The 13,197-nt window shown below is 39.8% G+C and overlaps 1 protein-coding gene across 2 annotated transcripts in view; it reads right to left on the minus strand.

Moving 5' to 3' along the window:
• Positions 1-2,803: 2,803 nt before the first annotated feature.
• tafa5a (TAFA chemokine like family member 5a) overlaps positions 2,804-13,197 on the minus strand; it is a 133,518-nt gene continuing 123,124 nt past the window's right edge. For both annotated transcript variants that reach the window (XM_035673353.1, XM_035673363.1), the window contains exons 4-5: positions 8,288-8,504; positions 2,804-3,655 (exon numbers count right to left, since the gene is read on the minus strand). In XM_035673353.1, the coding sequence (XP_035529246.1) occupies positions 8,496-8,504 (9 nt within the window). In that variant the 3' untranslated portion in view covers positions 2,804-3,655; positions 8,288-8,495. The remainder of the gene's footprint in view (positions 3,656-8,287; positions 8,505-13,197) is intronic.

Raw genomic sequence — 13,197 nt, forward strand, 5'->3', positions numbered from 1 at the left:
AACTCACCTATCATGTTATAATGGTTTAGCTTAACAAAAATACATGTTTTTGTGTTTTATCGAAAGCCATTTTTTTCCACTAATGGTTTTTCCATTGTATTAAAAGGTGATGATTTAAATTCCTTTAAAGATCCCCTCTTCACATTTTGTAAGTCATATAGAAATACTAAAACGAAAAGCAGACATTTTGGAGATTTTACATTACACCAGTATTACTTACTTATATAATTTTTTAGTGGAACACATGGACCCTGCATGGACCTTACTGTGCTAAAACATATCTGAGAAATGTAGCTGTAGCACAATATGTGATTTTAAACATAACATATGAAATATACCAATTAAATTATATCACATTGCAACAAAATTGGTTGCTTCCTTGTTTTCTAAGCTGCATTGAAAACATAGCTGTAATGAGCCCCACTCAACAATGGAGCCTTTGCTATAGTCGTACAGTCATTATTATTGCGTAAGTGTCATCCACTGAAGTCAACTCAATAGCCCTTGAAAACTGTATTGGAAAACCACATGACAGCATTCATCATTGTACAAACAGTTCTGTGGGATGAATAATTGCATGCTTATATGGATTAATGCCTTGAACTGACATTTTCTTTCATTATTATGACCTGTTATTGTGTGGAACTCCTCTCAGTAATGATGGGAGCTCTTTTCATAGTTTATCACTTTTTATAACTGTTTGAATTTCTATATTAAATGACTGTTAACAGCTTCCTTTTATTTTTAGAATTGACATTTCTCACCCATGTCACCAAAACAAGCAAAAAGGAGGGATCTTTCTGTAAATCACCCCTCACAAAGGTTTTCATATATTTCTATTGTGCTGGGGCAATAAAGCACATTGAAGCCTTTTTGTGGCATTGGACTATACAAATAAACCTTCTTTACTTACTTTGAAAGGGAAATTTTGTTGATACCTTGTAAATAAGTTTTCTCTCATGCTTTTTGAACATTAATTTCCCTTGCGAATATATAATGTGCATCTTTTTGTCCAGTTGTCTGTCTCTCTTCTATGTACCAGGATTGGCTCAAACCTTCGTGACCCACAACATGATGAGCCATTTAACCCTCTAATGTTCTTCTCTACTGTTTGGTAGAGCAAATTTTGAGTTTTTCAATAATTTGTTGTATTATCTCAACCTAACTGAGACATCTCTACCACTCTCTTTAACCAGAACCAGACCTTTTTAGGTGACGGACTTCCATCACTCTGTGATCCTGTGACATGATGGTGTTATAAAATGTAATTGTAAGTTTTCTGGTGTAGTTTAGTTTATAGAAGATAATTATGTATATAAATACCCCTAGAAAAAGTATTTATTATATATATAAATATTTAGTTATTGTTGCAAAGCTGTATATTACCATGGAAGTGAACATTGAAGTGAACAGGAAGGATTACTGTGTTTCCTCGTGTTTGAATTCAAGTCAGTAATGTTTTGTAGAAAACCACAAAAAGAGCTAGTTGTATACAGATCACACTGCATATTATGTGACTTTTTGTTATGCTCTTGTTCATATGAAGATGTGTATTTTATTTCACTTTAATGGAGACAAATGTATGCACGTTGTTGAAAGTGCGTGTTTGCTGTAAATGGACATTTCAGCAGGTAAATGGAATCCTTGAAAAAGGCTAAATATTTTGCCCTTAGTGAGAAATAAGGAATGCATTTACTGGGTAGTAGGAGTATTAAAGGGTTAAAGAATAGATGGTTGTATTATTATTTTCCAACAACCTTTGATTTTAAAAGTTATGCCCTTTCTGACACCAGTAAAACCACCAGTTAGTCACTGGTGCAGCTAAGAAATAAGGACCTTTTATTGCACTGCTCAGTACTAGCTGACTGAGGGGCCTTGATGTCTTTCCCCACATGTATACCCCACTGAGCTTCTGAAGACAGAAATGATCTTGTTATCAACCCACCTGAAGAAAAGGAAACTTTCATTTTAAGTCACTTTCTTGGTGACAGAACACATAACAGTCATTAAAAGTAAGACCAGAATGAGATCATTTGAATTTTTACTTTGATGACCTTGAACACCAAGACCATCTAAATTTGCAGGGAACGTTTCTTTTCATGTATTTAATTTATTCTTAAAATATTTCATGATAAAAAAATGTATGTAAATGACTCTAATACTTCTGCAATGCTTCCTCGGCTTTCTCTTTCTCTCTCTCTCCTCGTTGTATTCACCACCATCGGAGAGAGGCCAGATTTGTGCGAACAAACACAAGCACAAAAATAAATTAAGAGATCAAAACCCATAGAGAGGAAATGAGTCAGTATTCCACACCGTGTACAATACAATATCATAGCAAATTAGCAGATTTCAATGGCTTCCACTGACTACCATAGATTTACAATGTTCAGTTGGCTGCAGATCAGTCCTCAATAAATTGTCACTTTCCTTTTTTTTCCATTTATGGTTCTGATAGACAGTGACTTGTAGATGACCATGAAAAGAAAGCGGCTACTGAGGTGTGAACAGAAAACCTGGGACTACGAGCCAGCAGAAATGAGAACAACAGCATTTGTTCACATCCTACTAAACTGCCATTGTGACCACATTTTAAGTCCAATAAGCTTCTCTACAAAGGTACAACATATAAAACTGTTAAATATATAACTTTTTAGGGCCTTTCAAAATACATTTAATGACATTTCTTTACTCCTTCTTTTCAGGCTCAACAGCATTTATACTCTCTGTAGATATTTATCATCTCTTTGATATGATTTGCACTTCTTATCCGTCACCAACACGTCAAACCTGCAAGCTGTCCCAACCGTAGCTACTGAAAAATGCAAATCAGATTTTTTTTTTTTTTTTGATACACAGTTATACGTATGTAGTACCTATATCTCCAGTTCCAAAATACAGTGGTGGGCTTAGTCTGAGAAAAAAATGTCTGGAAAGTTTTAAAAGTACTCCTTTGATTGTGTACGGTACATATGCCACCAGACGCGAGGTTCGGTTTGCATCGGCCCACTTGTGCACCATGTCTCTGTGGGGGGGTGGGGCAGTCGTTAGTCGATGGCGACACAAAACAGCAAGCTCACAACGTCTCTGTGTGTCTTTGCCAGATGGTTCGCTCCGTCATAATGATCTTATTTGTTGTTTTGCTCTTTGGTCTATAAAAATATGGGAGGTTTTACTCCAGCAGAAGGCCTATTCACAGCAGAGCGTGCTCAGTTCGGTTTTTAACGGCCTCGTGAGGTGGTCCGAGAAGCAACAGGGTCTGGTCTGTAATGATCCCCTCCTTGCTCTGGAGCTCCTGCTCTAGAGGCTAGGGTGTGATGTGGGAAATCCCTTATTCAAAGCAGTTAGCAGTTTAAAACAGGAGACTTCCTGATGAGGCAAAAACCATTCATGGGATTTTGAAGGTGTCCGATCCTCCGTGGCATGAGCGGGCGCTGCTAACTTCACAGAGCAGGCAGATAGAGTGAAGAGGAGGTGGATGCAACATTTTGACCCAACGACAGATAGCAGGAGGGAGCAGTCACAAACCCAGAGGAGCCAGTCACAGGAAATAGACAGTGTTTTACAGCGAGTGGTTTGTTCAATGTCCATGAGAGAGTTTGCTCCCTCAAACAGTCACTCCCTGGTTGTCCCATCTCTGGCTGTGTTATGAGACCTGTGAATCAACAAGAACAGAGCAAACATGAGATGATTGTTTTAGCACACAGTCATTGTCACTGCCTTCTCGGCTCCTGAAAGAACGTAAATCACTTCTGAAGGTGTATTTATGCAAAAAAGCATTTCAATAGTTAAACGTTTAGCATTTTCTTTGTACTACCTTTATACTGAGCACACTGAAGTGAAATGAAAATACCGCATGAATGAAGTGAAATGAAAATACGATCATGCCGTGTCATCTAACATGCAGCGGCACAGTATATATTTTGTTTAACAATTCAGAATTTTGACATTTACCTAAGTTTTTGGAATTAAAGTTTGTCTTTGCAGTATAAATGCATCTGCTCGCTCTCATAAACATTTGTTCTTCCTCTTTTGAGTATAAAGTGAACTTTCAACCTTGCCTGAAGATTGATACCACTCTAATGTCTGTCTGTTAAATATAAAACTAGAGTCAGGGGTCAGTTAGCATAGCTTAGCATCAAGACAGGAAACAGGATGAAACAGCTGTCCAAAGGTAACAAAACTGCCAAAGAGAACGTCTAAAGTTGGATAATTGCGTGTAGGTGGATTTGGTTACAGTTGGACAGCCTTGCTAGCCGTTTCCTCTTGTTTCCAGTCTTTACACAAAGCTAACTGTCATCTAACTCATAGCCAGACGGCAAAGAAGTCCCAAAAACTGAACAATTCCTTTACGTCTTATTTGCTCTCTTGCCAAGAGTCAGATGACAAGATTAATACCACTCTTATGTGTGTATGCTACATATGAAGCTAAAGCCAGCAGACGGTTAGCTTAGCTCAGTATAAAACAGGAAACAGCTAGTCTGGCACTGTCTAAAGCTATAAAAATTGGCCTACTATGTATATCTTGTTTGTTTAAGCCGTACAAAACCCCAAAATGCAGCCTCCTGTTTTCAGTCTTTATGCTAAGCTAACTGGTTGCTGGCTGTAGTTTCATATTTAGAGCAGATATAATAATAGTTTCAATCTTCTCATCTAATTCTTGGAAAGATACTAAATAAGAATACTTCCCAAAATGACAAGCCATGCTTCTAAAAGAAAGAAATGCTACATTTCAGGAAATCATTGCATACATTTTGTGTTGCTATAAGCATTGTGTATACCCGTTGCTCCTCAGCAAATGAAGGTGTTAATTACAACACTCTGATAGCATCGCAAGAGGAAAAGACAAAAACTCAACAGCTTAGTCAAATTGAGTGTTTTGCCAGTCAAATATTTAAAAATTTTCCGCTGGTGTAACCCAATAACAAAGCCAGTCTCACAGTGCAGAGACTGAGAAACAATTAATCTACCACAAAAAGACAAATCTGGAAGCCTCCTCACCATCTGGCCCCCGCCAGTCACACAGCCAACTTGATAGAGGCGCTGATGCCTTACAAGACTGCTGCATTTGCCACTGAAGCTTAATTCATAATAATGAACTCTTGATGATTTCACAGGGTGCAAATTGCCATGAAAGGGGCAGGTGTTGGATAGAGTACTAGCATGTATCACAGATGACAATGTCTGATGCTCTGGGAATAATAAACATCTCAATGAGCTCAGGGGTTTAATGGAGGTAATGTCATGCTTTTGTTGGAGCTGGGCATGAAATGACCCAGAGGTGTAACAGCTTAAAGCAGGGGCATGACTGTGCTAACTGCTCGACTGTAACCGCTGCCCAAACAGGTGTTTAATCCCTGTGTAAGCGCAGCCCCTGTTGTCAGTGCCTCCTAGTGGGCACACTGAGATCGCATCGCCACTGAGTGGTCAAGGAGCCACAGATGAAATGTAAAGAGGACAGAATCACTGCACAGAAACAGGAATCTCAAGAAAAATGAAACTCAAATGAATTTAAATAGATAGCAGGCAAAAAGACGGCCTTGTTTATGTAAGCTATCACATGGTCTGTGTCTACCATGGTAATTTTCTTATATTCTCTCTCCCTTTTTTCTCACACCCACACTGTGGCAAATGGTTCCCCATAAATCTCACACACAAATCTCATCTCAGGGAAATGCAAGCCTTCTATTAAAAAGAGGAACGAATGTCAGATGAATATGAGATGAATTTGCCCTATGAATAAAATTCACAGACCCTAGGTGATTATTACCTCGGGTTTATCAGGAAACGACCATATTACTCTATTTTATATCTTATAACAGTGAGAGAATATTTTACATTTTTGTGCCGGAGGAATGCAGAGTTGAGAGAAATGTGCTGCAGAGCCTGTCTGGCTCTTAAACACATGGACAAACTTTGAGTACAGTGGGGTCTGGCTGTTCAAACAAAAAAAGAAAGAGAATTAGATGAATCCGAGTAAGACTGATAACTGCTGCAGGTGTCAAAGTAACAGAAGGGAAAGTCATGGACAGAATCCATCTGTGTTAATGTCTAATTTGTGCAGATTTCTCTTGTTATGGAGCAAGCAGGTGACCCACTCGATACGTATTGATATGTACCCAGCAGCGCTCAATAGAGGACGAGAAAAACATTTGATTTTAGGGACGTTGCATAGAGTTTCCTGTCTCTGGGCAAAGATGAAGTGCTTTGATGTATGAATGAGAATATACATTTGTGCTGGCTTTCGTATGCATTTCTTATGTGTATTCAAGTGAAAGCAAAGGGAGCCACATCTGCTAAAGCTAAGGAAAATTATACACAATACATATGGAGTTGCTTTCCAGCTGGGAGTTGGAGGATTTAAAGCAAATGTGCCCGAACACATGGCCCCGGCTTGACATTTTATCTCTGTGTGAACTCTCGCTGACTCCCTTCAAAATGTCGCAACGCTGTGACCCATGGTGAACATGTGAATGGGCACGCATGAAAGAAAACTGATCGACCTTGCCTCTCCAAACTCTTTATTGAGACCCTCGTAGATGTGAATAACAAAATCTCGTATGCAGTTGATAAATTGATGTATGATTGAATGTTTTTTTTACATTCGCTGGAAGCTTTGTCTGCTCCTCCGTCATTCTAAAGTGCTCCCGCTTTTTTGCATCAGGTCGCTATACTTGTTTTTAATACTCGTTCCTGCCCTCGCTGTTTAATGTTAAGCCTTGTGCAGTTGAGAACGCTCCCTTTTGGATCAGAGCGCGCAAGCCGCACAATAGCCTGCCAGATGAATATTCATAAGTGAACTTGTGGGTTAGGAATGATCCACAGGTTAATAAGGGAAAGGAAATCGCTCATTACATGCTGTGAAGTTGGATAATGCCTGAAGCAGATGCTGAGATCAAAACACATGAACATGTATGCACGGGCCTCCAGACACTAGCCCCCATTCCACATTAAGAGAGAGTTCAAAGCTATCTGGGGTGTTATGTCATTATCAACCCTTTCATATTGCATTTCCTCAGAACTTCAAAGCAAACACAGCTCACTATCTGCATTCTACAATATGATCAGAACTTTAATGCTCAAGAGGGAACATTAGAACAGATTTAACATCCTACAAGGGTGGCTTCAGAAAGGGATAAAAAAGTGTCATTGATTTGTTTTAGATATAGACAACATATCGCTCAATACACTGAAATGTATAGATTATATCTGAATTGCATGCTGGGTGAGATCAGATCATTTCAGGCAGGTATTGTCTTCCTTTATACATGATGTTATGGGATCAAATGTCTAAATCCAATCTTAGATAGCCTTCTGTGTTAGAAAATAGACAATCTAGAATAGATAATCTTCTATAAGATGCACTGTGAGAGGATGTGACTTCATGGCATGCGTTCCACCCTGTGTGTATTTATATTTTAAATCTACTGAAGACTTGCTGTCTGGACTGAAAAAAAAAACAGCTGGATCACATTTATTTATTTTTTTCCCCAAAAGCAAATCATAACATGGGCTATAAATGCTGACGGTATTGACCGACAGAAGAGCCTGGTTTTCAGAAACTCTATGAGACTGTGCATTTTATGATTTTGGCCTCATCCTTTTTTACTGCACCGTAAGTTAAATTTACAACATGGCTACTCTCTATTTCCCAATCACATGCATTAATATCAGAGTCTGCCTGGCGCCTGTTTTATTTGAGCACACAGACACCATCTGACACAATATTTTAAAGACAATATACAAGGCATGCCAATAAAACACAGCAAAAACAAGCTGGAAATAAACCGATGGGTTTTACTGGTATTGCTGCACACATGGATTTTCTCTGGTTAAACGCACACTGGGGAACTGGTGAGCTTATGGAAAAATGACTAAGCCAAATAAAGATATCAAACAGACGGTTGTATCTGGATTTACAGTGTGTACTCGCATGTTTCCTGCTGTTTGAATGTTGCGCTACAGCTAAAGGAGGTGTGTGTTTGCGGTCTACAGTAATAAAACTATAATACTGGTTGTAATCTCTTCATCAGATACTGAAAATACTGGAAGGATGAAACTCAATTACCCAGTTCATCAATCGTAACACATAAGGAAAATTGATTTTGGATCAGTTGTATACGTGCAGTACAGTGCAGTTCATGGTGAATAATATGACCATTGGGACGTGGTCACTTTCATTATTTTTTAAATTAAAAAATGTCATTTCTGAATAATAAAAATAACAAAACAAGCCTCACTGTCACAAATTCAAAGATTTCTTGAGGGAAGGGGCTTTCTGTTGTACCTTGCTGCCTCCATGAGGCCCTTGGTGCTCTGTAGCTGCTTGTGTTGCTTCCTGCCTTTGCGGGACCAGGGTTTGGGTGGAGTTGTTGTGATGTTGGTGGTGGTGGTAGGGTGGTGTTGGTGGTGTTGGTAGATGGTTTTTGGCTGTCTGTCAAGGGGTCATCAATGCTCTCCATAGTGCAAGAGTGTCGAGGGGGACTCTTGTCGCGTCATAGAGCCTGGGGGGAAAGAGGGAGGGGAGACGGGGAGGAGGAGAGGGAGAGGTGGAGGTGGTATGGTTATCAAGCTCATTAATGAGGATGCAGTGTTTTATTTTTAAGGTTTTATTTATTTTCAGATTTATACATAGTCACACCACCATCACCACCACCACCATTATCAATTTGTCTCACTAAGGTGTCTTGAAAACGTGCCTACTTGGCTTTCTACAAACCTGATAAACTGTTCCGTGCTTGTGTTTGTCACAAGGAAAGTGTTCTGTTAAATATAGTAGAGTGTGAGTAAAACAGGGTCTGACTCAGCACCCTAATAAAAGAAAAATACAAAGATGTTTTTCCAGTGACTTCTTTAAATAACCATGTACTTGATAAGCGATACAATAAAATAGAATGGCAACAAAATCATTAAATCATTCTTTATTTTAAACTCTTTGCAATTTAACTACTCAACTACTATGACCGAATACACTGCAAAATGACATCACCATTAGCCTCAGCTGTACTGTGTGTTCAGTGCTAATTAGCAAATGTTAGCATGCTAACACACTAAACTAAGATTGTCAACATTGTATGCATTATACCTGCTAAACATCAGCATTGTCAATGTAAGCATGTGCACAGGTACAGCCTCACAATACATACATGGCATAGCTGTAGACTCTTGTTATGTCATTAAATGGCATCCCTCCAGCAACAACCATGTATCATGCATGTATCTCCAAAACTGGGTTGACAAAATTATTCTACTTCCTACAATATATACACAATTAAAAAACCATTAGATTATCTGAAAATGCATCTTCGCAAAGCTGATATTGTGCTGTTACTTTTTTTTTTACTCCTGAAAAGTTGACATTTTCGAGATACGTGGTTTTCAGCAGCAAGAACGTATTTACGTGTGTGTGAGTGTGCTCGTTGTCTCGTTGCCTCGTTGCCTGCTTGTTGGAATAAACCTGTAGCTCTTCCAACTGGGAGTGGCTGGCAGTGCGAGCACAAGCCAGCAATCTCCCCGCTTTATGAAATCAGTTGGCTTTTTGGGCCACATGGAAATGGCTGAAGGTCTTTCTGGGAGATGTTGACACTTGAAGGATGAAACACAGGTAGGGGTGCCTTCATGGCTCGCAGAGGCTTTGGGTTTAAGCAACACTGCTCACTTAGCAGATCAATCCCGCAAGCTCTTAGGCTGTCGATATGAACCCAAAGAGACACACTTTCCCAGCTTCCCAAAATGGAGGGCTTGGTATTTTCCAAGCTGAGACAATGTGCTGACTTGGCTCCCTCTAGGAGGAAGCTGGCAGACAGAGCTAATGGTTAGCAGCAACAGGGTCTCTTTCTCTTCCTCCCTTTCTCTCGGCCTGTCTGGGGTGGCCAAGCAGCTGTCTTCTTAGTGGTGATTCTGTTCAACCCACTGTTGCATGTGTCTGGAGGGCCCAGAGGGATCAATTACCAAGGCCGGTACTGACCCAGAACCACAGGGGGGGATGTGGTGATGGTGGGGCTGTGCATGATCCCATCAGGCCCAGCGTCTCCACAGAGAGAGGAAGAAACAGAAAGGAAGTGATGGGAGGGGGGTGGCTGTGGGGGTATAGGAGGGAGGCCCTCAGCAGTGGCTTACAAACCCCCAATCGAAAGAGCTTTTTCATACTCTGCCGAACACATGCTGTCACTGGCAGATGTATAAATGCGTAAATACTTTGGAAGCTTACAAGGAGACACAGACTGGCCTGGGGATTGTCATGTGTAAACTGCAACCTTTGTAGAAAAAGACTGTTTGTGTGAGGATTACACAGCCTTTATCCCCATGCATATACCTCCAGAGTGTATAAAATATGTATGTGGATACACATGAGCTCATATTATCAAGTATTACACTCATGTTCAAACATGTTTCCTTCAGTTGCAGAGGTACCAGAATGGATTGTTCCTCCTCTACTGTCAACTTCAACTCGCTCCCTTCCACCCAAATCCCCTTCCTAACTCCTCATCTTTTTCTTTCCTCCTTCCTTCCTCCGTCTACTAATCTCTTCTCCTCTCCTCTCCTCATTGAAAAAGTCTTGATTACAGTAATCACAGTCCTTCTCTCGGTAGGTGCCACTTCGGCTGGTGGCACAGCCTAAATAACCCAATCAAGACCAACCTAATGGAACGTATGATTAACACCTAGTAAGACATTTAGGGTTTTTTAGTAATTTTACCTGTTTCGGGAGTGTTTTGTACATTCTGAGTCACTGTTTCCTGCAATGTCTGAAAATGATGGTGTGGTGAAAAGTACAGTACTCAACAAAACAAGTGGATTGCAAAGATTGCAAGATAACAAATGCTCTTCTTCAGTGAGTTGCCGTGTATAAATCATTTGAAAACAATGGCTAAACCATGTGTACTCCGCTGGATGCTGTGTAAACAGCATGGTAGCCACCAAAAAAGTATTTTCTTGAAAGTTTACTGCTGCAGTTGGATTTTTCTGCAATTCTAAGTTGAAATGTGAGAGAAAACTACTACTAAGTAAGACTACTACTACTAAGAATGTCCTTTTATACGAACTTAGCAGGCACTTAAAGGCTTAACAACAAAAGCCGCTGCTTGATGCGCAGCAACTGAAAATTACTTAAATAATGTTTTACAATGCTATACATCTAACTGGCTCAAATCTCTTTCTGTGTCTTTCACTCACACTGCTCTTTTCTTCTCCCACACCGCTTTTCTGCCTCTGTTTTGAATTTTGTCTTATCAGGCTGTCACAAAAGCCGTCAGATAACCTGAGGTGATTTCGCTTTTCTCCTCTAATGGTGCACTCACTCTCCCTGCGTCGGCACACGCAGAGAGAGAAAGCTCCTTGCGCCGTTTCATCTGCCAGTCTAAAATGGTGGAGGGCACAACGCAGAGCATCCTTCTCTCTGGAGAGAGACAGCAGTAAGCCTTTCACTGAGAGAAGGAGGTATAGGAGATGACTGCTGAGACTACATATCGCTTTGCCAAAAGACAGCACTTTGGAAAGGCAGCATTTGACTGTGGTAACTGTGTGATAAAAAGTATATTCAAATCATTTAGCATCATGGAGGGGAGGAAAGTATATTGGGAGCAGGAAATGAACCCCTGCTTGCTGCGTATAAGTACTTCTTTATCTGGTGATTTTTTGCAAATTAGCCATGGCGTAATGTTTGGTGAGGATGATGTGACTATTAGCCAGACACTTACATTTATTAGTTTATCAAACATGTAAATATGGTTATTGTACTGTTGGTTAGAAAACAGCACATTGTCTCAGGTTATATCCCTTTTTGTTTGCACTAACGAATTGACACTAACTGCAAATTATGCAGCTTGGGTTCCTAACTAAGGGTGTTTTTATCATTCAATTTATAATAAATTCTACATTTTGTCAATGTTACTGTAAAGAGGATGTTCTCCATCCTCCTCTACCTCAGTTACATTTGCTACACCTGTCACACACTGTCCGTTCTCACATACGCAGTGTACGATGATATCCATGGCAAATTTGCCACTGGGAATTTGGAGTAATTTTTGAATGGGTATTAAGGTTTTACACAGGAACAAAAGCAGTCTCTTAATTTCTAGCCAACAGCCTCAAGGACTGTAGCCAGCAGATTTTATAAGGTGTAGCTGTGTTCTAGTGTAATCTAATGCTAATATTAAATGATATGTTATAATACTAAAAGACAGAAGTCATGAAGTCACATGTCTCAGGCAGCCTACATCCTCACCAGCTGATCCATGTAGAAACCTTGTCCATGTTTTCCATTTTAAATTTTAATGTAGTCCTGTTTTTACAGGAGAGTAATAGAAAACAAATTAAAAAGAAAACATTTCTAACAGTTTTCCACTGTAACCTGTTACCGCCACTAAATAATGTACTTAGCTAATGCAATAATCTTTGCATTTAGAAATAACGCTAGTAGGTTACTACTGTAACTGTAAGCTAGTTAGCCGGAGATGCTAACGTTTGCTGCCTAATAACAGCAACACAATACAACTAAAGTTGAATCCACTCCACACGTTAAGTCTTATGTTTTTGGTTTTGGAAAGGTTTTTAAAAAAAAGATACCACCATCCAACTCTTGAGGTAAGCACAGTACAGAGTACAGACCCGGGCCACTCCGCTTGACAGGGCCTGCTGGGCCACAGTTGCTAAGCTATGACTGGACAATTGCTATTCAGGCTCAATTGCCACTTGACCACATGGTTGCACACAGTTACGTTTTGACATATCTTTCTGTAAGTGATTATTTATCATTTTTATGGGTTGCCATAAGGAACGCATTTTGGCAGATATCTGGTTTTATGTACTCTCTTATGTACTAGAAAATAAAGTGGTTACTGATGGACACGCAGTTGAGTGTCCAAGTGCATTTTATTGTTTCATTAATACACTTAAGTGAACCCAAGGAGCCCATTTACAGTCTGAGAGCTTGATATGGTTCATCTGAGGAATTCCATTTTCTGTTAGGTCAATCCTTTAGAGGAGAAACTTGTCACTGTATCAGGGAGATTCTTGATACTGAAATAAATTATGTGCTATAGCTTCACAAGTGCACCTCTATTTGATATGTGTCCTTTTCAGCTGCGGTTGTTGGGTGCTGCTAATAAAAGTAACCTCGCTCAAAACGTCGCTGTCAACAATAAGCAAAGTACATATCAATCTTCATGTTTCTTCTGGAGCCAGCCGTAGAAAAAT

The sequence above is a fragment of the Morone saxatilis genome, unplaced genomic scaffold, assembly GCF_004916995.1.
Source record: "Morone saxatilis isolate NCDOM2014 unplaced genomic scaffold, NCSU_SB_2.0 Contig10, whole genome shotgun sequence".
In the NCBI taxonomy this organism is placed as follows: Eukaryota; Metazoa; Chordata; class Actinopteri; family Moronidae; genus Morone; species Morone saxatilis.